At 42.0% G+C, this 26233-nt stretch overlaps 1 protein-coding gene across 1 annotated transcript in view; it reads left to right on the top strand.

Moving 5' to 3' along the window:
- Positions 1 to 26233, top strand: part of syne1b (spectrin repeat containing, nuclear envelope 1b) — a 99369-nt gene that overhangs the window by 65795 nt on the left and 7341 nt on the right. The window contains exons 86-141 of the mRNA XM_016679141.1: positions 481 to 618; positions 758 to 943; positions 1029 to 1151; positions 1227 to 1409; positions 1533 to 1676; positions 1792 to 1980; positions 2179 to 2319; positions 2545 to 2658; positions 2935 to 3096; positions 3427 to 3621; positions 3763 to 3939; positions 5292 to 5483; positions 5811 to 5942; positions 6277 to 6377; positions 6457 to 6598; positions 6699 to 6827; positions 6924 to 7082; positions 8104 to 8313; positions 8434 to 8535; positions 8653 to 8772; positions 8845 to 9045; positions 9371 to 9544; positions 9672 to 9803; positions 10019 to 10215; positions 10307 to 10439; positions 11095 to 11277; positions 11474 to 11623; positions 11826 to 12002; positions 12097 to 12252; positions 12344 to 12499; positions 12636 to 12806; positions 12900 to 13033; positions 13151 to 13355; positions 14078 to 14260; positions 14380 to 14526; positions 14625 to 14779; positions 14914 to 15061; positions 15146 to 15240; positions 15324 to 15558; positions 16029 to 16223; positions 16865 to 16990; positions 17074 to 17229; positions 19645 to 19803; positions 19994 to 20160; positions 20259 to 20421; positions 20764 to 20951; positions 21062 to 21212; positions 21365 to 21547; positions 21722 to 21859; positions 22013 to 22204; positions 22297 to 22624; positions 23575 to 23643; positions 24292 to 24419; positions 25235 to 25361; positions 25609 to 25820; positions 25970 to 26170. Of these exons, the coding sequence (XP_016534627.1) occupies positions 481 to 618; positions 758 to 943; positions 1029 to 1151; positions 1227 to 1409; positions 1533 to 1676; positions 1792 to 1980; positions 2179 to 2319; positions 2545 to 2658; positions 2935 to 3096; positions 3427 to 3621; positions 3763 to 3939; positions 5292 to 5483; positions 5811 to 5942; positions 6277 to 6377; positions 6457 to 6598; positions 6699 to 6827; positions 6924 to 7082; positions 8104 to 8313; positions 8434 to 8535; positions 8653 to 8772; positions 8845 to 9045; positions 9371 to 9544; positions 9672 to 9803; positions 10019 to 10215; positions 10307 to 10439; positions 11095 to 11277; positions 11474 to 11623; positions 11826 to 12002; positions 12097 to 12252; positions 12344 to 12499; positions 12636 to 12806; positions 12900 to 13033; positions 13151 to 13355; positions 14078 to 14260; positions 14380 to 14526; positions 14625 to 14779; positions 14914 to 15061; positions 15146 to 15240; positions 15324 to 15558; positions 16029 to 16223; positions 16865 to 16990; positions 17074 to 17229; positions 19645 to 19803; positions 19994 to 20160; positions 20259 to 20421; positions 20764 to 20951; positions 21062 to 21212; positions 21365 to 21547; positions 21722 to 21859; positions 22013 to 22204; positions 22297 to 22624; positions 23575 to 23643; positions 24292 to 24419; positions 25235 to 25361; positions 25609 to 25820; positions 25970 to 26170 (9054 nt within the window). The remainder of the gene's footprint in view (positions 1 to 480; positions 619 to 757; positions 944 to 1028; positions 1152 to 1226; positions 1410 to 1532; positions 1677 to 1791; positions 1981 to 2178; positions 2320 to 2544; positions 2659 to 2934; positions 3097 to 3426; positions 3622 to 3762; positions 3940 to 5291; positions 5484 to 5810; positions 5943 to 6276; positions 6378 to 6456; positions 6599 to 6698; positions 6828 to 6923; positions 7083 to 8103; positions 8314 to 8433; positions 8536 to 8652; positions 8773 to 8844; positions 9046 to 9370; positions 9545 to 9671; positions 9804 to 10018; positions 10216 to 10306; positions 10440 to 11094; positions 11278 to 11473; positions 11624 to 11825; positions 12003 to 12096; positions 12253 to 12343; positions 12500 to 12635; positions 12807 to 12899; positions 13034 to 13150; positions 13356 to 14077; positions 14261 to 14379; positions 14527 to 14624; positions 14780 to 14913; positions 15062 to 15145; positions 15241 to 15323; positions 15559 to 16028; positions 16224 to 16864; positions 16991 to 17073; positions 17230 to 19644; positions 19804 to 19993; positions 20161 to 20258; positions 20422 to 20763; positions 20952 to 21061; positions 21213 to 21364; positions 21548 to 21721; positions 21860 to 22012; positions 22205 to 22296; positions 22625 to 23574; positions 23644 to 24291; positions 24420 to 25234; positions 25362 to 25608; positions 25821 to 25969; positions 26171 to 26233) is intronic.

The raw sequence follows: 26233 nt of genomic DNA on the forward strand, positions 1-26233 counted from the left end.
GTTAGTGTCCACTTCAGTGGTCTGTGGGCATTTATAGCATAAAAATCCACCAGAAGCACAAGAAAATGGCTTTTAGACAACTGTTCACTGTAGTGACCGCTATGCATGAAAGGGTTAAAAACAGACAGTACTTTCCAACCGCGTTACTGTGCCTTGTAAAGGTTACTACTACAAGCATTAGTGCATTGTGTTGAGGTTGTATGATATATAGAGCAGTCTTATTTCGGATCCCATCATTTTAAATAAAAAAAAGGGGGATTTATTTATTTTTTTTATTTAAAAATATGGAAAACTGTGAGTCTTTTTCCTTCCACTTCACAAATACAGACTACTTTATTATGTTGCTCTATCACCTAAAAGCCCAGTAAGTTTGTGGTTGTAATCTCATAACACGAAAAGAGTCGAGGCTCATGAATACCTTTGTAAATCCTTTCGCTAACACAAAAGGTTATTAACATGTGTCTGTTGTTGACTGTTTAGGCTGTCTGCTATTTAGACGAGTATAACGAGATGCTGGACTTCATAGTGAGGTGGTCAGAGAAAGCTAAGAGCCTGGTGAGAGCAAACATCATCTGGAACTCCTCTGTTCACCTGCAGGAGCAAATACGGATGTATCAGGTGAGCGGAGCAATTCTGACGTTTCATCGACCGAGTTTTGTTTTTGCATATTTAGAAGGGTAACCTGTAGGAGTACTTTGACACGTACTTTTATAAAGCAGGACAGATTGACTAATAATTTTGTCACCCTTGTGCTCAGGCGGTTTTCCGTGAGTCTCGAGAGCTCCACAGCGACCTGGAGTCTATGGCAGAGAAAGTAGACCTTCTCTCTGAGGTGCTGCAGGTTGAGTCCATGAGCCAGGAGGTGTGTGAACTCAGCAGACACACCGATGAGCTGCAACAGAGCATCAAGACTCGATTGCAAAGCCTCCAAGACGGACACAAGGTGCAGTAAAAACGATGTTTTGGGATTTTCGTTTGGTAGAAAAATTCAAAATTTTAGATTAATCTATACATGTGGGTTTTTTTAGAGTATGGAAGCTCTGGAGTTTGAAGTCAAGGCCCTGCACGTTGCTCTGGAGCAGGTCCAAGCCACGCTGACGTCACCGGAGTTAGCCCGGCAGAGCCTCAAAGAGCAACTCATTCAGAGACAGGTGCCTTCTTCATTCGCTTTTTAACTCACCACGTTCTCTCTGCTGGCGTCATAAAACTTTTTATGGGTTTTGCAGCGGCTACTGGCCGACATGGAGAGCTTCAAGCAGCAGGTGCAGGCGGTGCAGCTGTGCCAGAGCGCCCTGCAGGTCCCAGAGGAGGTGATGCCCAACCTGGCTATTTGTCGCACGGCTCTCCGTCTGCAGCAAGAAGCTAGTCAGCTGCAGCATGTGGCAATACAGCAGTGCAACATACTACAGGTGCTACAGTACAGTTCTGCCAGTAGGAGTTTGTTTTAGCACACAGAAATGAGGAAATGAATCTGCTAATGTAGCAATGTATATATAAAAGAAAACAACTAATTCTGTGTTTTTGGTGTCCAGGAGGCGGTGGTTCAGTATGAGCAATATGAACAGGAGGTGAGAGATCTGCAGGCGCTGATAGAGGAAGCACATCGGGTCATTCAGGACCGACCGATCCCCACCAGCAACATTCAGGAGCTGCAAGCCCAGATTCTGCACCATGAGGTGAAACATCTTCATTCTATCTATAACTCACATGTTGGGGAATAATTGAAAACCCCTGAATGTAAATAAATTAGAAAACATTTTCTTTATTTTTACTTTTTTCTCGTTTGTTTAGGAACTCGCTCAGCAGATCAAAGGCTACCAAGAGCAAATAGCTTCACTGAACTCAAAGTGTAAGATGCTGGCGGTGAAGGCCAAGCATGCCACCATGCTGCTGACTGTGAGCGACGTGGAAGGACTGCCTGAGGGGCTGGAGGACCTGGATGAAGAAAAGTCCAGGAAATCTTCAGGACAATCTGTAGTTGTAAGAGGATTTTTCCAAATTTCCAAACTGAAGAAATTAGGTTTTGTTATACAATGCTGATTCTTAGTTTTTCTCAATTCATCAGCCTATGAAGTTCTTCTGCTGTTTCAGTTTTTTAAGACAAACAAACAAACATCCTGATTAATATTCTCCTAAAATCCTCACACGTCTTCTGTTGTTTCTCGCATGGTCTGTCAGATGACGGCTGGCCGCTGTCACACTCTGTTGTCCCCCGTTACTGAGGAGTCTGGGGAGGAGGGCACCAACAGCGAGGTCTCCTCCTCTCCTTTGTGCCGCTCTCCTTCTCCTGTCTCTCACGCTGAAGGCCCTTTCACCAAGGTTTCTACCCTCCTCTGCTCTTAATTCTGCCAGGTTTCCTAACACCAAATAACTGAAATATCTTTATTCTTAACTCTTCTCTGTGAGCGGTGTGTGGTGTAACTCTTGAACTGCTTTCATGTAATAAAGGCGGTAAATAAAAACAAAAACAGAACTCGGCCACCGACGTTGATTTCACCTTGGAGGTTTCTCATGAGTAGTGATGTGTTTCTCTGTTTTCTGCAGCTTGGACGTGGAACCCTCACCAGAGCTCCAGTTCAGGAATTATACGATCCGACATTTGAGTCTGTGGCAAACTTAGACGACCTGCAGCGCTCATGGGAGACTTTAAAGAACGTGGTATGTGAAAAGCTCTGTATTTTATTTCATCAGTAGCATGGCTTCATTAAATCCTAGCGTTTTAGAATATGATAACTTTGAATTAAAATGTTGGGGTGTGCAACGATTTTGTTTTCTTTTTTTCTTTTTTAGCCACTAGATTTCATCATATTAAAATTTATCTTAGTAAGATAGTTAATCATAGACCAAGCTGTTTGGAAGTCAGTTTTATTGTTACTGATGTTAATGACTTCCCAAATTGACCGTTTGTGTGTGTTAATGCTCACTGACCCACAGATAAGTGAGAAGCAGAGATCCTTGTATGAGGCTCTGGAAAAACAGCAGCATTACCAAGGTTCGCTCCAGTCGATCTCCTCTAAAATGGAAACACTGGAGTCCAAGCTCAGTGAGCCACTGGAGGTGGACAGAAGCCCAGACAGCAGCATGAAGGCCCATGAGGTGAGGGCTGTAAATACACTTCTTCCATGTAGAGTGTCTTTGTGGAGCTTTTTAGCCTGTGATGTTACAGTGAAGCATGAACATTGGTGGAAATAATCCTGAATCACAGCCATGAAATCACATTTTAACTGATGTTAATGTTCCTGTGGTTCAGATTGAATTTCTGTTTTACATAAACATAGTTTTTATTTTCGTGACTTTTTATTTTTTATTTTTTTGGTGTTTGACGGCATATTTACAACATTGAATCCATTCCATAAAACTAAATTGGATGAGAAGTTTTCAGGAAAACAGACGTAAGGAAAATCTTTTCCTCATCTTTCTGTTCAGGATCTCATCCAGGAGATTCACAGTGTCCAGGGAGAAATCGACAGGCTGCAAGCGGGCTTCACAGAGGACGTCGATGCCGACGCCGTGGACTCGGATTTGGCCGACCAGCTTGCCATGCAGTCTTCACTCGCTGTGCTGGCTGAGCGGATGGCCACCATCCAAATGAAAGCTTCAGGGAAACTACAACTACTTGAGGTAACAAACAATTTAGAAGATAGAAATATACAATAAAACCCAGCTTGAGTTCTTAATAAGACATAAAAACTGAACACAAGATATTTCCAGCAGATTTTAATCACTTTTTTAGCAAATTCAGTTCGATCTGTCTTGTTACAGGAGCGCGCCACAGACCGCCTGGAGGATCAGCGTCAGGAAAAGGCTTTGCAGTCCTACCACACCGACGTAGACGAACTGGATCAGTGGCTGACTAGAACGCGTGGCGCTGTATCGTGCATCCTCGACACTAGACCCGCAGAGGAGGCCGATGAAAACCACCAGCTCACTGAATGCCAGGTGGGCACTTGAGAGTTGTCTTAAAAATCCACATTAATAACAATTAAATACATTTTCAACTACAAAGGGCTTCTAGATATGAGCAGAGTTGATCGTAACAAACTGAGCACACTGCAAAATCTCAAAATCGTACCAAGTATTTTTGGTTTATTTTGTAGTGCAAATATTTTAGACAAAACTAAATTTACAAGTAACTTTTTCAGAAAGAAATATGACCTTTTTTTAAGTAAGTGATTCCTTAATCTTGATGAAAAAGTACTAACTATAGGTGAAATAATCTGCCGGTGGAACAAGACATTTTAACTTATAATATAGGAAAAATGTCTTGTTCTGCTCAGACGAAACAAAAATTGATCTTTGTGAGGCAAAATCACATAAAAATCCAGTTCTAACTAACAAACAAGATAGTGGCAGCATTATGATGCGCAGAGGTTTTTCTTCTTCTGCAGTAAAAGGAAAGCTGGAGGTAGATGGATGGAGCGAAATCTCCATTCATTCAGTGGAGAAAGAAAAATCTCTTTCTCACACGCTGCTATTTTTGCAGCCAAACGTGGTTCTGCAAACTATAAACATAAGAAGGTTCATTCAAAGTATACTTTAGCATCAGATTTTAACAGAATTTTAAAAATTTTACCTCCTCGTGCCATGTCAGTGACTGTTGATTGATCACATACTTAAAGGAGAGAAACTGCATGTGCAAGACACATTAACATTCACATTTCCAGTATTATTCTGCATGCATGACGGGGGCTTCACAGAGAGTAAACAACAGCGTTAGTGAAGTTAGAGTTACACTCAGATACCTGGTTTGCTAAATGACTGCAGCATGAGCCTTAAGAAGATTACGGTCAGGTCTCTGTGGGACAGAGGCGTGGTAAAGCCACAGGGAGGAGTCACTGCCGTGAATACAGCCTACGATTTGTGCTACTAGTGACAAAGCTGCTTGAATATCCAAGTGGGGTTGAATGGAAGAGCAGTGAGGAGCAGGCAGGAGGGTGAACCTGCTGCAACACTTCGAAGGAGAACCAATACTTATGTCTGCTCATAAATTGGAACTTCTTTTACCAATGGGCATTGATGAACACCGGGGATGTAGAATGGTTTTTACCACGAGAGAACTGTTATCAAATTCGTTTGAGTGGATGTGCGCTGCAGAGCACGGAGCGTGAAGGATTAGTGCTAATATGTCGCGCAGGAGAACAGGGCGGAAAGGGGGGCTGAGGATGAGGGCGTCCTCTGCCGCGCGGCCGGGGAAAGCTGCCCTGCCCAGAGGCTCCGCTGCGTAGAGTTGAGATAAAAAAAAAAGTGGAGACGTCATGTATGAGCTGGCCTCTCTGCTGCTGCTTCTGCAGAGCATGCTGCTGGAGATTGAAGAAAAAGTGCTGGCCCTCACCGAGCTGTCGGTGCGCAGCGAGAACCTTCTGCGGGAGGGCCGGGCCGACACCAGGGCGGAGGCCGAGCAGTTGGCCGCGAGGCTGCGCACGTTAAAGGGCGGCTTGCTGGAGCTGCAGAGAATGCTGCAAGACAAACAGCTGAGCATCCAGGTGAGCACTTTCTTTCACAACAGTGCAAAAGACTAGAGACGCACTGAGCCAATAATAATTGTTTCAGTCCCAATATTGAAAAGAATTCTAGATCGGGCATCAGTGAGAATGGACCCAATCCATATGGGGATATCTACTCAGTCTAATTCTATGCTTTGTGCTCTGGTTCTGGTTCCTGGATCCATGAGTCCCCAGTCAGAAGCTAATGCCGTTTGTGGGGCACGTCTACTCCAAAAGTTTGGAAACCCCTTGTTTTAGGTGTTTTTGTGTTTTGACAGTGTTGCACGTTAGCCTGATTTACAATCCTAAAAACTGCTGCCTCCGTAGGGTTCTCTGCAAGAGCCTGAAGACAGCGAATCAGACTCCAGTCTCTCGTCGAGTCCCAGTGTGCAGGACTGGCTGGTCCAAGCCCGGACCACACGGACGCAACAGCATGAAGACAGTCTGCAGAGGCAGAAGGTGACAGTGGTTTGAATGGAGTGAATTCACCCATTGACATTTGTAGATGTGTTTAAACGAGAAATGTTTTATTTTTTGCAAAAACATTTAAAAACCTTGTAGCCTTCTTCTTTTAATTTGCTATTAAGCAGCACTTTGTGTGGGTCTGTCACAGGGCTTAAATGCAAACAATTCAAGTACGAGTATGCAAATTGTAAATAAATTAAAGAGAGGCGTGAACACTGTGTCGAAACAGAAATATGGCAAATGATCAGGATAAATCCTAAGTCGTGTCATGTTGACTGAAGCATGTTTTGTTCCATCAGGCTGTAACCAGTGTGTGTGTTTTTTGAAGGAACTGGAGGAGCAGCTTGCAGAGCAGAAGAAGCTTCTGCAGTCGGTGGCGAGCAGAGGAGAGGAAATTCTCATCCAGCAAGCGTCGCCCAGCAGCGCCAGGTACGTTACCGACGCAGCACAGATCAGATCGAGCTTTAATAAGCTGAGCGCTAATCACAGATGCGTTTGGTTTCTGCAGCACGACAGAACCGTTCTCGCCTGCAGCTCTGTCTGAGAGCAGACGAGACCAGATGAGGCAGAGATGGGAGAGCCTCAGACTGGAGCTCAAAACTAAACTGCAGCTTCTGCAAAAAACTCTGGAGCAGGACCAAAAGCAGCCGGTACCGCATGTTTTTTTTTCTCCACATCTGGACGTGACAGAAAAATATCATAATGTGAGGAGTTTTTTTTTACTATCCTGTCTGTTTTTTTCTTCTTCAGGTGTTTTCTAGAGCGACTCGCGTGACATCATCTGGGCCGCTGTTTAAAGGAGACACCCAGCCTGACAACTCCTCTCTGAAAACTCTCTACGACAGCTTCAGACAGACAGTGGAAGGAATGACCACTCAGGTTATCACCTTCCTGACACTATTTCATGCATCCTAATGTGTGTTGTTGGTAAATATTGACGAAATAATCTTGTTCGATGTGCATTTTTGTACGTAGGCTGGAGGTAGAGGTGAAACCCAGGTGGTTCAGATGGAGCAGCAGCTCTTCACGGCCGTGTCGACCACGTCTTCCTGGCTGGACGGAGTGGAGAACAACGTCTTCTCCGGCTCCGTGCTCATGGCTGAAAATGCAGAGACCCAGTTACAGAATCAAGAGGTATAAAATTTACAGATTTTCTGTTACCAATTTTTGTCTTTATAAGGTATTTCTTCTTCACAACGTGTGGTTGCCCGGCTCTAAAAAAAATAATCTTAATTTTATAGCGTTAATAAGGTATTTTAAATTGTTCAAAAATATCAAAAATCCTCACTTTGCTTTCAAATCAATTTACTAAGAGGGCAAGTGGTGAACTGGCTGCTCCCTGCAGGAATTTAAAGTTAGACCAATGTGGAAAAGGATCAATGCAACCAAATCTGACAGGTTGATCAGGTCTTTGTGGTTCAGTGAGCCAGACCGTCTTGATGGCTCCTTTTTTGAGCTGCTTCTGTTTTTCTGCTTTTTTTTCCCATCACATTTGAACAGCAGAAGAAAGCGAGGAACGCAAAACAAACTGCTTCTTAAAAATTATCTTCAGGTTTGAAACGGCCAGTGAAAAACTTTAAAAATGGTGGATGTTTGAGGCCAGAACAAGAAAAACAAAAGAAGTGGTTATATATTTATTTCTATATTTAAATTTTTTAAAACATTTATTTATTTTTCTGGCTTTGCATTTATCTTGATTGAAGGAGATGACTCTGTACCTCTTTTTTATTACACATAATTCTCCAGATGAGTCCCCTAGCCCCCTCTTTGGGGGCCGCCTCTGGAAACAGCCTCACTCACTCAAGTTTTTTCACATGTAATTTAATAAGTTTGAAATTTCACATCCAACACATAACTCACTGTTTAGAGCTCAAACATTTTTCTGAGAACCTATGTGAGAAAAGTAAGACCCTTTACTTTACAGTTTGACATGTAAAGACAGACATCAACAACACTCGCGTCTTGAAGGTTTTGAAACATCATATTTAGGATGAGAGTTTAGACTTGACCAGATTTCAAATCACGACAAAAACTGATTGAAAAGAGAAGTTTAATGTGCCTGAGAGGTCAGATCTCATTTGTTTGTATGCGCTACATTTCTCAGGTAATTTTAAAGTTGAATGCTATTTCCTTCTTTTTTTCATCTTCTCTACAGATCCTGGAAAAAGATGTGAAACACGTGACAGAAGAGGTGAAGCTCAGCCAGGCTCTGCTAGCTGGGTCTCCAGGGTTGAAACACGAAGACCGCGTGCTGCTGGAGGACAACCTGGACTGCCTCAAGGAGAGATTAGGAACGCTTGGTGGAGCTCTGGGTCAGCGGCTTGACCACATGAGGACCAGAGCACACAACCTCACCGCCTACCAGGTTTACCCTTTACTTTCCCTCTTTGTTTTTTCAATATTTTAAAATTTTATTGTACTGATTGGTAGCACTGTTATTGCGCATCTTACAGTCAGATTATTTGTCATCTTTTGTCTGAAACAGACTGAACTGCAGCTTCTCCAAACTGCTTTAATTGAGACTAAATGCCAGATCCTTCAAGCCCTCGCTGGAGCAATGGATAGACCAGCTTCAAAACAAATGGAGGTAATTAAAGTACGATCTTAACCAGACTTGCTCTCAGTGTGAGTGAGAAGCAAAGAGTCCAAGATCAAAGATATTTTTAGTTTTTAATCATTCATAAATGCCTTTCACTTCTACCAGGTCATCGCGAGTGCAGAGGACACGTTAAAGGACTTTGAGCAGAGAATCATAGAGCTGAAAACCAGAGGAGCAGCACTGCAGGCCGATCAGATTTCAGCAAACAAACTGCTTAAACTCCAGGTAATCAATAATAATTTTTAGATAAAGCTGCTTCATATCACAAAATGTAATTATTGTCTTGTCTGCATGTAGGATTCGTACGAGGAGCTGTTGATGACGGTGGGGTCGAGACGCAGTGGGCTGAACCAGAACATCGCTCTGAAGGAGCAGTACGAGCGCGCGCTGCAGGATTTGACTGACCTGGTCGACACAGCTAAAGACAAGATGGCGGCCGACCAGAGAATTGTGGCGAGCTCCGTGGAGGAGGTTCAAAATCATCTGGATAAGCATAAGGTATTTTCAGTTTATAACCCTTGAATTTAGTAATTTCCAGTCGTGGAAGTGAAAACGTAGACAATAATTCAATACTTTGTGCACAAGAATTTAACAATAAGAATGAAATACATCATGTACATTGAAGTTATGGATGGATTGGGGAGAAAATTCTGTTTCTGTTTTAAAATTTTCTGAATGCAGTAACTAAAGTAAAATATAGTGTAGTTTATGTTGTAACATGGCAAAATGTGTGAATACTAATGCATTGTAACTTCTCAGAATAGTGGGCTTTGTGAATGTTTACAATCAACCCAATCATTGCATTCGTTGTCATTTTTCCTAGGAGTTTTTCCAGGGTCTGGAGTCCCACATGATCCTAACAGAGACGTATTTTAGAAAGATCAGTTGCCTTATGCTTCCCAAAGAAAACCAGAAACTGGAGGAAACGCTTGTTGAGGCTCGGAGTGTCCTGAAAGAAGCACACAGCAAAGGAGTTGAACTGGAAAGTATCCTGGAGGTGAGGAAAACGTAGAACGTTCTGTACAAACTTTAAACCAACATATAAACGAACAATATTACTGTTCACATTCTGCTATTTGTTTGAGTTGTCATGATTGAATTGTTCACTTTTTTCGCCCGCTCAGACTTGGTGCCGTTTAGTTCAGGACTACCAGAATCTGAACCGGCAGCTGGAGGCCGTCGAAGGAAGCGTTCCCTCTGTCGGCCTGGTGGAAGAAACCGAAGAGAGATTAATGGACAGAATCTCTTTGTATCAGGTGAGACGTGATAGCAGTTTAGTTTTAGGGTGAGATGTGTTCATATTTAATAGTTTAGTCAGATTACTGCAAAAAAATCCCAAAATCTCACCAAGTATTGTCTAGTTTCTAATGTAAATATCTTAGCACAAAAGTGACTTTTCAGCTCTTTTCAGGTTCCAGTCCAGCAAAAACAAAAATATATATTTTGTTTTTGTGTGCTCCACTCTTTGCAGGGCTTAAAGGGGAGACTGACGGAGCACCAGCACAAGCTCCGCCAGGTGCTGGACGACGGCAGGCATCTGTTACAGTCGGTCTGCTGCCCCGCGCTGGACAATCAGCTGGCGTTGCTGGGAGAGCACTGGCTGAGCAACACGGCCAAAGTCAACAAGGAACTGGAACGCCTGGAGGCAATCCTAAAACACTGGACCAGGTCAGAAATACCTAAACTACTTTTAGCTAACTCACAAAACTTGTATATATTTGTACATCTATATGTATCGTTTTCAATGGTGCTTCTGCAGGTATCAAAAGGAGTGTGTGGAGATTAGTGAGTGGCTGCAATCTGCTCTGGAGCGCCTGGAGTTCTGGAACACGCAGGCCATGTTGGTCCCACAGGAGCTGGAGACGGTCAGGGACTACCTGGCTGCTTTTCTGGTGAGGACACACACACACACACAGAGTTTTTTTTGTTTTGCTTTTTCTCAAACAGTGTGTCTGAATATTATATGGACTTCCTAATCAGAACCTTTCGTTCTTGATAAGAATCGAAGAGTTTTAATTATAGACGTCACTTTAGAGGTCCAGTCCAACATTACATCAAGATATTTTTCTTTTTTTCTTTATTTTTTTTAATAGATTTTCAGCATTAGAAATCAAACACACATCAACACACAACAGTCAAAGGAAGCGTAGCATCAATCACAAAACAAAAGAAGAGTTTTGAAAAGCATTGTTAAAGGAAATTTGAGTCAAAAGACTTTCAGTATTAGGTCAATTTAGTCCAAATGTTGTAAAACATGCCCGTTTGCATCCTCAGGGAGAAAGACGACTTTTCCATGACTTATGTTTCATCTATTATATTTATGTAGTCATCAGTAGTAGGGGACTGCACTTTCTACCGTTTGCTAGTGATAGCTTTCTTACTTACAACACGTAACATGTTCATTAATCTTTTATCTCCGTCTCTCCATTTAGACATAGGTATATCACCCAAGTAATTCAAAAGAAATATATAATTAACACGTTCAATTATCGCTTCCCAGTAGTGTCTTCACTGAAAAACACTCATCTTATGACTTTCTCGCTGTAGGAGTTCTCAAAAGAGGTGGAAGGGAAGTCGAGTCTGAAGAGCTCAGTCGTCTCAGAGGGAAACCAGCTGCTGCGGCTGAAGAAAGTGGACACAGTGGCTCTGCGCTCCGACTTGGCTCGCATCGACAGCCAGTGGGCCGAGCTCCTCACGCGCATCCCTGTGGTTCAAGAGAAACTGCACCAGGTAAAGTCACATGCAGCCACGCTGAACAGGCTTAGCTCCTTCAGGGCAAATAGGATTACCCCGCCCCACTCCTTCACTCGGAAACACCCTTTTGATGTGACTGTTGACCCAAAACCTGCGACACGTGCATTTTAAGACAGTTTTTATACATTCACCTGCTTTGTTTGTTTTGTTTTTTTTTTTTCGTTTTTTTTAGATCCAAATGGAGAAGTTGGCCTCCCGCCATGCTATTTCTGAACTTTGTAACTGGATTTCACTGATGGAGAGTGTGATTGAGGAGGATGAAGAAAACCTCAAGAGCGCTGTTGGATCGAATGTGATCCAAGACTACTTGCAAAAATATAAGGTGGAACTTTTTTATGTTCGCACAACTTAATATTTTAAATGGCATTATTGAATCCCAGCATTCATTTAATTTAACTTTAAGGGGTTATAAAAACTGCATTCAAAATAACTTTTCTCTGCCTTTTATAAAAAATATACATTTAAGTTTTTTTAAATTTGGCTCATCATCCTTTGGTTGATTCCCCCATTTTCCTCGGTTTTAGGGATTCAGAGTGGATTTAACCTGCAAGCAGCTGACTGTGGACTTTGTCAACCAGTCAGTTCTGCAGATCAGCGGTCAGGACGCCGAGAGCAAGCGCAGCGACAAAACCGACTTCGCTGAGCGTCTGGGAGCCATGAACCTACGCTGGCAGATCCTACAAGGCTGCATCAACGAGAGGGTGAGCCCGTATTTTAATGAGATTGTTACAACATATCTTATTCGTGTTGTTTAACTGTGTACCATAAAGTCTAAATATTTTATTTTAAATTAAGATCCAGTTCCTCGAGAGCCTCTTAAAGATGTGGCTGGAGTACGAGTCGAGTGTTCAGATCCTCAAGTCCTGGATGACGTCTCAAGAAGAACGGCTAAAGAGGAAACACAGGATAGAAGATTTGACGTCGGTGCAAAATGCCCTCAAAGACTGTCAGGTGGGCCTGACATGTTGATCCAGATTACATCTTTACCACCTTTTGATTATGTGGCTTTAGTTCTTTGATGGGTAAACTGGATATTTTTTAGGAAATGGAAGAGCTGTTGAAGGAAAAAGAGAAAGAACTGGAGAGAGTAGAGGAGCAGGGCTGTGCTCTTGTTCAGAACAAGACAGATGAGGCTTGTGCTATCGTCATGGAGACCCTCCAAAGCGTCAATCACACCTGGGCCAACCTGGACCACTTGGTACTTTTAGATTTTTACTCCAGCCTACATATTTATCTGAGTTGTTGGGTTTCATTCCTGTTTGCTGCTGATTTCTCTGCAGGGCTGAGCTTTCTGTTCACCAAATCTCTGTGTTTTCACGTTTCATCTTTAACAGATAGGACAACTAAAGATTAGCCTGACCTCAGTGCTGGATCAGTGGAGTCTGTACAAGCGGGCGTCAGAGGAAATCAACGGCTACCTGATGGAAGGACGATACTCTGTGTCCCGTTTCCGCCTCCTCACTGGTTCTCTAGAAGCCGTTCAGCTGCAAGTGCAAAGTTTGCAGGTTTGTTAACATAAAGTTCGGATTTTTGAACACATAATTTAGCACTAGGACATGTTTAGCATTCAGCATATATTTGTGTGCTTTATTGTAAAGGATCTACAAGAAGAACTGGAGAAACAGGAAAGCAGTCTGAGAAAGTTTGGAGCTGTGACCCACCAACTTCTGAGGGAGTGTCACCCTTCAGTGTCGGATTCCCTCAACAATTCCCTCAAGGACGTCAATGCAAGGTGACTTTTTCAAAAAATAAATACGTGTTTTATTCTTTTTCTTTTCTGCAAAGCTCATATATAACAAACTTTGTCTTTGAGTACGTTTAATGTTAGTCTTCCATTCTCCACACTCAGGTGGACCGGCCTACTGGAGGAGATAGCGGAGCGTCTGAAGAGCAGCAAAGCCCTGCTTCAGCTGTGGCAGCGCTACAAGGAACTCCACGAGCAAAGCTGCAGCAGCATTCAGCTCCAAGAGGAGAAAGCAGACCAGCTCCTGAAGAGCGCCTGCAGAAAGGACATCGCTGATGAGGAAGTTTCCAACTGGATCCGGGAATGCAGTGTGAGTTGGACCGGGGTGACGATGGGTTTAAGCTCCAGACGACTTTTGTCGTACAAAAAGGCAGCCAGTCATTATCTGTCAGACTAGTTTTACTGTCGCCATTGAAGAAAATGTTTCCGAGCTTCACGATGTGCAGTTTTGGTTTTCTGGCACGCATTTTGTTCTGTAGGTCAGAAAAGTTCAAGTTCATGTTTGCTGGGTCCCTGACATGAATGTGTTATGTCTTTCTTCCAAGAATGGCTTTATTTGTGCCTCTAAGGTTAGATTTGTGACATGTGTGACACAAATCTAACCTTAGATTAGATTTGTGACAAATCAGTTTTTTTGATTTGTCACTTTTCTGTCTTTGAAGATTTAATTTGTGGAAAATTTTGATTATTTTTGTGTGTGTGTGTGTGTGTGTGTGTGTGTGTGTGTGTGTGTGTGTGTGTGTGTGTGTTAACCCGCCCACATACAACCATCTTGTTTACAGCTTTGATTTATTTTGACTTTGAATTCAGGTCAACTCACATCAAGAATTACTGAAATAAAAGCCAGACATTTAAGATATTTTCTTTTATTTGTATTTCTTTAGGAAAACAAGTGAGAAAAGAAAGAAAATCATAAATCAAATATCCTAAAATTTTTCCAATTAATCACTAAATAATGTTGCTCTATCGTGTAAAACTCTAATGAAATATTGGTGTTTCCGATTTTTTTATTTTTGTGGTTCTGCTCGTCAGGAGGTGCTGCGATCACAGGCTCCAGTTCTGGCCTCCCTCCAGATTCTCCAAGAGCTGGGAGAGCAGCTGAAGCAGCAGGTGGACACCTCGGCAGCCTCCGCTGTCCAGTCGGACCACCTCTCCCTCAGCCAGCGCCTGGTGGGCGTGGAGCAGGCCCTGAACAGACAGCTCACCGCCTTGCAGGTAAAACAAACAAAAAAGCAATATTCATGACAGATTACTGCATAAATATTAATTGTGTAAGTGATCAGCCTTTCAACGAGCGTCATAAACGTCACATCTTTGCGTGTCTCCTCCGTCAGACTGGAGTTCAGGACTATGAGACGTTTAATAACCAGCTGGAGTCTTTGGGCTGCTGGTTAGTTGAAGCTGAGGACGCGTTGAGAGCTCAAGATCCCAACGGCTGCACTGACCTGACCGTCATCCAGGACCGCATGGAGGAGCTCAAGGTTTCTTACAGCTTTCTTTTCTCTGGTCAGTTGGGTAAAACTGCCTGTGAACAAAACGTGAAGAACCCAAAACCTTTTTCTTCCTGGTTTTTTTGCAGAAGCTCATGCTGAAGTTTAGCAGCATGACGCCTGAATTAGAGCATCTGAACGAGCTCGGGTATCGGCTCCCTCTCAACGACTTGGAGATCAAGCACATGCAGAACCTCAACAGAAGCTGGTCGACGGCTTCGGCCCAGACCACAGAGAGATTCAGGTGCGACATGTGCATGATCCCCAAAACTGTTGTTAATCATCCAGAGAACACAGGGCATGGATATTAAATGAGATTTCAAAAAGGATTAGATTTGGGATGACGCCATATTTTAAATGATTTTTGCTTCCTTGCAGCAAGCTTCAGTCATTCCTGCTGCAGCAGCAGACCTTCCTTGAAAAATGTGAAACATGGATGGACTTCCTGCTACAAACTGAAGACAACCTGGCTGTGGAGATTTCTGGAAACTACCAGAGCTTAATAGATCAGCAAAAAGCCCATGAGGTTCGAGTTCGTCCCACATGAAGCATACTGAAACTGCAGATTGTTGGGTTTTTTCTCATGCAGGTAATCACATTTTTCTTCCAGTTATTCCAAGCTGAAATGTTCAGCCGCCAGCAGATCCTCCACTCGATCATCAGCGATGGACAGAGGATGTTGGAGCAAGGTCAAGTAGACGACAGGTGAAATATCTTACAATGTTTTAGAAATAAATCCAAACTCTTATCGTGAGCCAGTGATTCATTTTAATGGATTCTGCTGGCAGAGACGAGTTCAACATGAAGCTGACTCTCCTGAGTAACCAGTGGCAAGGCGTGGTGCGCCGCGCTCAGCAGAGGCGGGGCATCATCGACGGTCTCATCCGTCAGTGGCAGCGCTACAGAGAGATGGTGGAGAAGCTGCGCAAATGGCTTCTGGAGGTCTCCCACCCTGCAGAGGTGCTTCAGTCAGGAAACACCATCCCCCTGCAACAAGCTCGCTCCATGCTTGATGCTGTCCAGGTACAAAATAATAATAATAATCCACAGTTTTGAGATGTTGGTTATTACGCGTCTGTATTTTGTTTTTTGTTCTTCGTGATGCTGTTTGTTCACTATAAACCTCCGAAACCTTCCCAGAACATAGTTTTATCCTCATTTTAAATTACACACTGGACTTTAATGAGTAACAATTACGTGACTTCTCAAGTCCAGTTAGATTTTGTTTTGTAATATCATAGTAATTGGGTGTAAACCAAAACAAATGGTGCTATTTCTAAAGTTACCGTATATTATTCTCTACTTTGTGTTGATCCATCATGCAAAATGTTAATGAAAGACATTTACGGTGGTAACATGAAAAACTCCAAAAGATATGGTTCATTTTTTTAAAAAGCTTTGCATTTAATACTGAACAAAATATGTTGAAATTGTTGGCAGAGCAGGACGCTGGCGGTTCTGTCGCCTCATGAGATTCACTCTTTCTTCTTCAGCTGAAGGAAAAGGTGCTGCAGCGCCAGCAGGGCAGCTACATCTTGACGATAGAGGCCGGCAGACAGCTGCTCCTGTCTGCAGACGGTCGAGCCGAGGTCACCCTGCAGACGGAGCTGACGGATGTCCAGGACAGGTGGAAACAAGCCAGCACGTGCCTGGAGGAGCAGAAGAAAGAGCTGAGCTCGCTTCTGAAGGTAAAGCAAACAGAAAACATGCAGTTTAATGGACGGATGGCGCAAAGTCACAGCTTTGCATCGTTAGTGCTTATATACAAGTTTCACATTTTTCCAAGTGCTACGTTGTCTGCATTTAGTTTTGATTTTATGCAAAAAAAACCAAAAACAAAGCAAGGTCCAAGAAAGGGCAAAAATAGTAGCAGGTATTTACAAGATGGAAAAAATAACATTCAGTTTAAAGATAAACGTATTTTTCAAACATTGGAGTAAATGGGGAAAATATATCAAACGGTATATGTCAGAATCACCACGTGATTCTAGTTTTTTTTAATCAAGATTTATTGACTCAGTCTATTGTAAAGTTGATCAGCAGTTCCATGTAACGCTACACTTCATCTCTCTGGAGGTTTTTTTTGTTTTTATGTGCTTCTTTTCTTCTTTTACGACTAAATCCCAGGTAGAGTCATAAGTAGAAGTGTGTTATATGTGGTGGAATGAACTGTTTTTTGTTTTGTTTTATTCTGTATTCATTGAATTTAGATCAGGAATGTAAATGCCGCCATCTGAAAACAAAACAAATAAAGTCCAAAAGGCCATTCGTTATGACTTTTAGTGCCTTAATTCCTACGGTTTACCTGTGTGTCCATGTTGATGTGCAGGACTGGGAAAGGTGTGAGAGGGGGATTGGAGGATCGCTTGAGAAACTCAGATCCTTCAAGCGGCAGCTGTCTCAGCCTCTCCCTGATCACCATGAAGATCTCCAAGCCGAGCAGATGCGCTGCAAGGTATCCGCAGGGCTGGTTTCAGTCTGTCAGTAAAACTGAATGAGTGAATTCTCCCGTCGTAAATCCTGTCCCCTTATTAACAGGATTTGGAGAACACATTCGAAGGCTGGACTGGAGATTTGGCTCATCTGACTCTGCTGAGAGAGTCTTTGTCTTGTTACATCAGTGCAGAGGATCTTTCTGTTCTGCAGGAGCGAATTGAACTTCTGCATCGGCAGTGGGATGAAATCTGCCACCAGGTACAGTCCTCTCTGTGTTTCAGTCGTTTTATATCTGCGTCTTTCTAACTCATGACCTGAACAGCTGTTCTTTTTTAACCCTTGACTTACATTTTACATGATTTTTACACAAGTGTTCAGAACCCTTTGCGTTTTTCAAAGATATTTTATTATAACCACAAACATCAGTGGGTTTTATTATGCTAGCTGATAAGCTAGTACATGCATGTTACAGAAGAAAAAAAAATGTGTGCTTTTTTTTTTGTTGGTTTTTTTTTTATCTGTTATGCTAGGCATTCATTTGTTTCAGCCAAGCTTTGAACATCTAATTGAGCATCATTAAATCCATCATTGAAAAAGAACAAATTAACCAGAGATTATATGATGACTTTGAAGGACGTGGAGAGATTCATACTTTAATTGGGAGAATCTATAAACAGAACAATATCAATCAATCAATCAATCAAATTTTATTTGTATAGTACATTTCAGCAGCAAGGCATTTCAAAGTGCTTTACATAAGTTTAAACAGTGAGAAAGAAAAAGAAAGTAATAAAAAGAAAAGATGAAATCATTCTGTTGGACTTCCTGTCCATTCAAGTTATATGATCTACGCAGACCTTCCATTTCTTAACACGGGTATTAGCCAGGCCCCGCAGCCTAACTGGACAAGGCCTCCAGCCTTGCAGCACCAGGCTCCGTCCGCCTGTTTCGCGAAAATTTTGCGCTAGGACTTTCGCTGTCCTACGCGGATTTTGTGCATTAATTGGTTACCTGTTAGAGTCTAGAATTTACAGGGTTTTATATACGCGCCACACTTTTTGTCACGGAAATTAAGCGTCTGTCGTCGCCGGACTCCGCAGTCCGTTTAACACGAGTATTAGCCAGGCCCCCGCAGCCTATATCCTGGTCTTCACACATCTGCCCTTTTTAAAGAGAGTTATAATAAAAAATTTAAAATAAAAAAGCAACAGGCACGTCTGTTTGCATTTTACCATGTAGAGGACATAGGAGACACACAAGATATTTCTTGGTTCAGAGCCTCTCAGTTTAATTATCTGAATTCTCCTCAGCAAGTTCTGCACTCGGTTCTGGTGTCCCTCAAAGATCCATTTTGGGCCCACTATTGTTTTCCATTTTTATTATTATTATTCTTGCATTGGCATTGGTTTTTAATGATTGAACTTAACCTTAAATTAACTTGTTGAGCAAGGAAGTGTCTGAATAATTAGCATTTCTTTTTTTTTATCTCAGTGACAATAAGAGATAAAATCTCTTTGATTTTTAACTTGGGTTTAGTTTAATTCACACATGCCCTCTTGTTGTACTGTATTACTATCAGTGTTGTTCTAAGTATAATCTGATACCTTCTTTTATTGACCTGTTCTGCCTTCTGATCTGCTTCGAATCTTAAGAGTCTGAATAAATTATGAGTTGAGTAAAGTTGGTCGGAGCTGATAAGAAGATGGAGAGAATTAAACTGTAATCCTGTAAGAAAGAAACTCCGTTCAGTCTGACTGAGCTTGAGGTATTTCACAAAGGATAAAAAATATCAATCTCGTTCAAAGTTGGTAGAAACCCTGAAATACCTGCAGATGTAATTATAGTGAAAGGTAATATAGTAATTACAGAGAACTGACTCTGACGCACTTTTCAGATTTTTTTAATTTTTATTTTTTATTTCCTTTATTTAACCAGGTAAACCCCATTGAGATCCAGATTTCATTTTCAAGGGGGACCTGGGCAGAAGTCTGCAGCAATTTGTTGGAGTTTGAAAACCGGGTGTAATTTTGCTCTGTTATAATTTTGCAGTACTTTGTGTTGCTCACTTATACAGTATGTATTACTAGAATGATTGAGTAATGTTATAAATTATTATAACATTTGTATTCCTGATTATGCAGTTCCTCAGGAAACCACAAGGTGATGCTAATGTCAAAACTTTAATATAAGATATAAAAAAGTCCACAGTCACCATTAAATCTTGCTACCATTTATAATTTAGACTTAAAAGTAGGGAATAGATTATAGTATTTATACGGTGGTTATTTGTTTAGCTTATAATTTTTTAAATTATTTTTGAACAAGTGTTTCAAACCGATGACAGTCTCTTTTTACAGATCTTTGTTCATGTTTCTGTCTCTGGCTGCACCGTTGCAAAGTTAGAGCGTTGCTGAAACCTCAAGATTTTCTGCTTTGAGTTGCTTCCTGTGCTTTGTAGATAAAATGCTCTCACAGGAAGCGCAGAAGCACACACACGTTGTGAAACGCAAATGGCAGTCATGTTTCAACAATTTCTGTAACACTGCTTCCTTTTTTTGGCTTTTCTTGTTTTGTTTGCATGTTTTACCACGACATGCATTGTTGGTTTGTTGCTCTTATGGGCTGAGCTAAGTCGTGCAGGTCGACCTCACATGCGGTGCTGTGCTTCTGCAGCTTTCCCTGCGCAGGCAGCAGGTGAGCGAGAAGCTGAATGAGTGGACCGTTTTCACCGAGAAGCACAAGGAGCTCTGTGAGTGGCTGACCAACATGGAGAACAAGGTGGCCCAGAACGGAGACATCAGCATCGAGGAGATGATCGAGAAGCTCCGCAAGGTATGGAGACGTGTCAACCGATGAGTGCAGACGTTAAATTTCTCAGCATTTTTACTTTATGCATGTCTTAATTGCTGCAAACCTTTGTGGAATTTTTCCTTTTTATTATTTTCAAGTCATACACCAGAACTGTCCCAGTTTTAAAACCTGTATTTAAAGTGTTTTTTTGTTGTTTTGAATTCTGTTGCAGGATTACCAGGAGGAGATCACAGTTACAGAGGAGAACAAGAAGCACTTGCATCGGCTTGGAGAGCGCCTGACTAAGGCCAGTCATCAGACTAAAGCAGCTGAAATCGAGCAAAAACTCAACAAAGTCAGCGACCGCTGGCAACACCTCCTGGATCTCATTGGAGCTCGGTAAAGAGACATGAGCATTTATGGATGGAAATGTTTTTACCTTTGTTCTCTGCTGGAATATTTAGTTTCTAATTACCCTGGAAACCTAATGTCGACAGAGTGAAGAAGCTGAAGGAAACTCTGGTCGCCGTGCAGCAGCTGGATAAGAACATGAACAGCCTGCGCTCTTGGCTCGCCCACATCGAGGCGGAGCTTTCTAAACCCATCGCCTACGACTCCTGCGACTTCCAGGAGATTCAGAGGAAGCTCGATCTGCAGCAGGTGACAGATTGCTCCATATGAAGTCATCATTACTGGGAAATGATTCACAGAGTAGCTGTTTTGTTTACATCTACCTGTTTATCTGTTTAGTCTATTAAACAAGGGAGAAGCATGCATCTAATTTTACTTTTGAATACAAACTAAAATATGAAACTAAAGTGTTTTAAATTAAATCAAATTACTAAGAAATTAAATAAGACCTTATGACAAAAAAAATTAGCAAAAAATTATATCGCTTTTTAAAAGTTTTTTCTTCCAGTTTTTTCGACGCTGTTACCTGTCAATTTTTTTATACAAGAATAAATGTATTAAATATATATATATATTTTTTTTAACTACCAGGAGCTTCAGCGTGACATAGAGAAGCACAGCACCGGAGTGGCTTCAGTGCTGAATTTATGTGAGGTTCTTCTGCACGACTGTGACGCTTGTGCCACCGACGCGGAGTGCGACTCAATCCAGCAGGCGACGCGGAGCCTCGATCGCCGCTGGAGGAGCATCTGTGCCTTGTCCATGGAGAGGAGATTAAAGTAATCAGCCATATCGTCACATAAATAGAAACTGACACTGTGGATGTCTAACAAGTTCCTCTCATTGATCAGAATTGTTGTTCCTTTTTTCTGGAATCGTCCTCTTTTAGGATTGAGGAGACGTGGCGCTTATGGCAGAAATTTCTGGAAGACTTTGCACGTTTTGAGGAGTGGCTGGCCACTTCAGAGAAAACTGCAGCTTTGCCCAACTCATCTGGTGTGCTGTACACAGTAGCCAAGGAGGAGCTGAAGAAATTTGAGGTAAAACATTCCTGTGTACTGAATTGCTTTTATATTTTAATATTAAATTAGCCAGCAAGTGCTAATGCGCATGAGCTGTTTTGCAAGAAAGCAATTGAGACTCGTTGGTACGCATATTCTAATTTGCTGAATGTTTGTTTGTGTCTCTGCAGGCCTTCCAGAGACAAGTTCACGAAAGCCTGACCCAGCTGGAATTAATCAACAAGCAATATCGTCGCCTGGCCAGAGAAAACCGCACAGACGCCTCGTGTCGTCTGAGGGAAATGGCTCACGATGCCAATCAGCGATGGGACAACCTGCAGAAAAGGGTGGCATCCATCCTTCGCAGGCTCAAGGCACGACACGCTTTCCATTTTTAAAATGATTAGCTTTACTTATTTTCATCAATAAGTTGATCAAACATAAAGGCTTTGTTGAACTTATCATAGTGAGTAAATACTTTTATTCTGTATAATAGTATAAAAGTGATATAACGTTTTTTTTTTCTTTTCTTTTTTTAATTAATGCAGCACTTTATAAATCAGAGAGAGGAGTTTGAGACGGCCAGAGATGGCATCTTAGTTTGGTTGACAGAGATGGACCTTCAGCTGACGAACATCGAGCATTTCTCAGAGTGTGACATTCAAGCCAAGATCAAACAACTCAGGGTAAGTTTATCTCAATTATTTGAGAATAATGTAGAATTATTCGGTATGTCTAAGGTATAGTATAGTATGGTAATGCAGATTAGACACTCCTAATTAAAAAATGTTAAGATCTTGATAACAAAGTGATTTTGACTCATATTTTGACCCCTCCAGTCGTTCCAGCAGGAGATTTCTCTGACAACAGCCAAGATCGAGCACATCTTCCACCAGGGGGAGGCACTGATAGAGAAAAGTGAGCCTCTGGATGCTGCGGTCATAGAGGAAGAGCTGGAGGAGCTTCAGCGTTACTGTCAGGAAGTGTTTGGGCGAGTCGAGCGCTACTACAAAAAGCTCATTCGTCTTCCAGTAAGAGCCCAAAAACCAGCTTTGCTTTTAATGAACTGAAATTTGCTGTTCCTTACCGAACCAAAATTCAGTTGTTGTTGTTTTTTTTTTAGCTTGCAGACGATGATACTGAAGTATCGTTCTCGGACCGCGAGCTGGAGCTGGACGAACCTGGAGATTTGTCCAGCTTGCCGTGGAATGAACGTTTGGGGGATGGCTTCCTTTCACCCCTGCCGTCCTCCGGGCGCTCGGCCTCGCTGGCCGCCCAGCTTCGGGCCGAACGGTCCGGCAGGGACACGCCTGCGAGCGTGGACTCCATCCCCCTGGAGTGGGACCACGACTATGACCTGAGCCGTGGCCTTGAGAGTGCCAGCAGAGCCCTGAGAGAGCAGCAGAGCGAGGAGGGAGACTTCCTGCAGCGCCCCGCCTCTGGCCTGTCAGGTTAGCTACAGACGAATGAAATAATTTGAACCTAAATTTAAATTGCAGCAAGAGCTTTTACATTTCAAAACGTGCTGTGAAGGTTTTCCATTTAGCAACCTGTAGATCCAGAAAGCTACAAATATGGATCAAGTCGTACGTTTTAAGTTATAACTGTGGTTTAGGAAATAGAAAGTGACCTTACAAAAACATTTTGAAGTCAGAAGTAGAGATGCACAGGGATGATTTCCTGTTATTGCAAAAATGTTACTTTGTTTTAGCTAGTTATGATTTTTTTTAACTATTAAAAAGCACTGAAATATTTTTTTAGCACTCATCAGTTAAGTTTTTAAGAAGTAAAATCATTTTTAGTGTTGTTTTAAAACACTTTTAGCTAGAGATTAGCTTAGCTAGTGCAGCTAAAAGAACTGTCTATATGTGGAAATGCTCTGGGATTTAGCACAACTGAGAAATTAAAAACAAAAAAACTGCTAGCATTCTCAAATCTAATTGTTTGAGAGCAGACAGAGACAGAAAGCTCAGAGAGAAACAGCCTTCCTGTTCTCTGCTGAAAGTTTCACTCTCTCTCTCTTTTGCATCCTGAATGAGCCGTAGACATTTCCAGAGACATTGTAGAAAATGAAGTTTTCTTTTCAACAGCCCCTTTCATCTCTGGTTCATTTTAAACACCTGATACTAATTTTCTTCAGTCAGTAACAACATAAAAAGTGAAGATTGTTGAGATTAGCGCCATCTGGCAGAGCGTAGGCTACATTTTTGATTGACACTCTTGGTGCGTCTCTAAATAAAAGTTCTTTCTCATACCATCCTTCTTTCAATTAGATATTTCAACAAACATATTTTGATGTAATTCAGGTTAAATACAGATGAATTCCTGGTTCATCTATTAATTTGGTGACATAGTGTGAAGCCCAGTGCTAAATGTTTGTACTGTACAATGTTTCTTCCAGATGTAGTGATTCCAGAGAGCCCTGAGGCCTTTGTTAAGCTAACAGAGCAAACTCTGAGGTCCTCCACTGGTAGGCAACAGCAGAATTAAGCATAATGCATTTGTTTGGACCCAGAAATAACTACTCCAAATAGCCCTGTAGCCCTGTCACCGGCTTGGTTGATTTGTGTTGATTTCACTTATACACTGTCACTAATAGTCGCTCTTCCTAACACCGTGTTATAGGGTGAACTCCATTTCCTCTGTAACTTCCTGCTCCCGGTTTTGGGTTCTCACTCAAGAGAGCAGAAATGGAGTTCAGCCTAAATCTTCTTTCTAACTTGCTCTTTCATTTGACTTGCAGTGTTGCTGGGTAGCTAACCTGTTTGGATTCTTTTTTTTATGTCTCAGAAAAGCATGTTTTTGTTTTATTTTGTCACAGTGAGCAACTTCTTTATTCTTTTTAAAGGATTGCAGATTTGTTTGCGCTTTTAAATGGTCATTTTCATAAATTGATCCCAGCTGACCCTAAGACTTAAACTGCAGCAGACGCCGCTAATAAGGCTGTCTGGAAAACCAATCTGCACTCCTGGTTTCTCATCTCCTACATTTTGTCTAGTTTTTCTCTGTCTGAACAGGTCCACCTTCTCTTGGACTGTCAATCACATTTCAGATAATCACTTTACATGGTCACTTGGCGCCTTTGCTTGAAGGTGATCAGTTGTTGTTGCGTCAACAGGAGAGGCTGCCTCAGCAGATTCTCATATGCATCCCTTTGATGTCAGCCGTTCCCACCTGCAGCAGTTGGACAGCAGTCGCAGCCGCACTCCTTTAAGCACAGAAACGGATGCATCATACATGGGCTACGTATGTCTCTCTTACATCTACATTTTTGATGTTGCATCTGATTATTTTCTTGTTTTGCAAAAGTATTCACACCTCTAAAGTATTTTTTTCCGCATGTCATGTTACAGCTGAAAGCTTTCATGTGTTTTGTTTGCTATTTATTAATATTTTAACAGTTGAATTGGTTTTATCAATACATTCTGGCACAACCGGCCCTTTAAGAAGATTCAGATTGTTGATTTGGCCCAAAATGAAAATGAGTTTAGGGCACAACTGGTTTAGATCTAACACATTCAAGTGTTAGTATGGCCTAGTCAAAGTCCAGACAAGAATCCAACTGATGCTATGTGGCAAAACTTAAAAAATTATGTTTGCGGATGCTTTCTATTCAACCTGGCTTACTTTGAGAAGAATGGGCAAAAAATGGGAACACTTGTAAAAGCAAATGTCAAACGTTGTGCAGCACCGAGTGTCGTAAAAGTTGGTCCTATAAAATCTCAGAGAGGCTGAGATTTTCGTGTTACACTTTTCATATTTCTATGTGGAAAAAAAAACTTGCATTGTTTTCCTTCCACTTAATAATATTTGCATGTTAAAGTTGATCTATCAAATAAAATTCCAACTACTTTCGTAAAGGTTTGTGGTTGTAACTTGACAAAACTTAGAAGAGTAAAAGAGGCGTGATTACTTTGTCAAGGTGTTTCTATAAAGTCGTTTTAACCAGGTTAAAAGTTATTTTCACCTGAAGGCAGTCTTTATGTTCAAAGGTAGATAATGGCATCATGGTTATAATAATCTGGTAGTCTTCTTCAAGCGAGTCTGCGTTTGCTCCGTAGATGCGACTGCTGGGTGAGTGTCGTGGCAGCATTGACACAGTGAAGAGGATGGGCTCCGAGCTGAAAGAGGAAGAGGATGCCGTGTCTGGGCTGGCAGACCCAAGCAGCTCAGAGTCCCAGACTTCAGGTAATATAACCACGAAACCCAGACGGCGCTCATGTTTTCAGCAACATCACGCTTCACAGTTTAGTTGCTCTTTATAATCTGGATTTAGTTTCTTTGTCAGAATTACCAACTATGAGCCAAGCTGCTGTGCGTCTTTCTCCCATTTGTGTGAAAATGCTGGACACACTCAAAATAAATGCTTAGTGTGACACTATTAGGTCGTATTTACCTTCATCGAATCGTTTTTGTTCTTTCCTGTTCGATCCAGGTGTGATTGAGCGCTGGGAGTTCCTGCAGGCTCAGGATCTCAGTAAGGAGATGCGCTCCAAGCAGAACCAGCAACAGTGGCAGCAGCTGAACTCCGACCTGAATAACATCTGGACCTGGCTGGGGGAAACGGAGGAAGAGCTGGAGCAGCAGCGAAAACTGGACGTCAGCACAGACATCCAGATAATTGAGCTCCGCATCAAAAAACTCAAGGTAATTAAATCAGATTCTCTTTTTTTTTTTCCCCTGACATTATTTGCTCAATTTAATTATTCTAAACACTCAAAATCTTTCTATTTTATGACTTTGTGTCCATGTTGCCTGATTTTCTCCTGCTCTGTGATGTTTGTGTTTGACTCCAGGAGCTGCAGAAGGCGTTTGACAAGCGCAAAGCCATCGTACTTTCCATCAACCTGTGCAGCGCTGAGTTCCTGCAGTTGGACACAGAGGAGTCCAGAGAGCTGCAGGCCAAACTGAAGGACATGAACAACAGCTGGGACAAACTGGGCAGCTCTTTGGACGAATGGAGGACTTTGCTACAGGAAGCTCTCATGCAGTGTCATGTAAGTGCATGTTGTCTTATCTATTTACGAATTCAACCAGCAGTTCCGTATTAACATTTATGT

The sequence above is a fragment of the Poecilia formosa genome, unplaced genomic scaffold (assembly GCF_000485575.1).
Source record: "Poecilia formosa unplaced genomic scaffold, Poecilia_formosa-5.1.2 Scaffold203, whole genome shotgun sequence".
Taxonomy (NCBI): Eukaryota; Metazoa; Chordata; class Actinopteri; order Cyprinodontiformes; family Poeciliidae; genus Poecilia; species Poecilia formosa.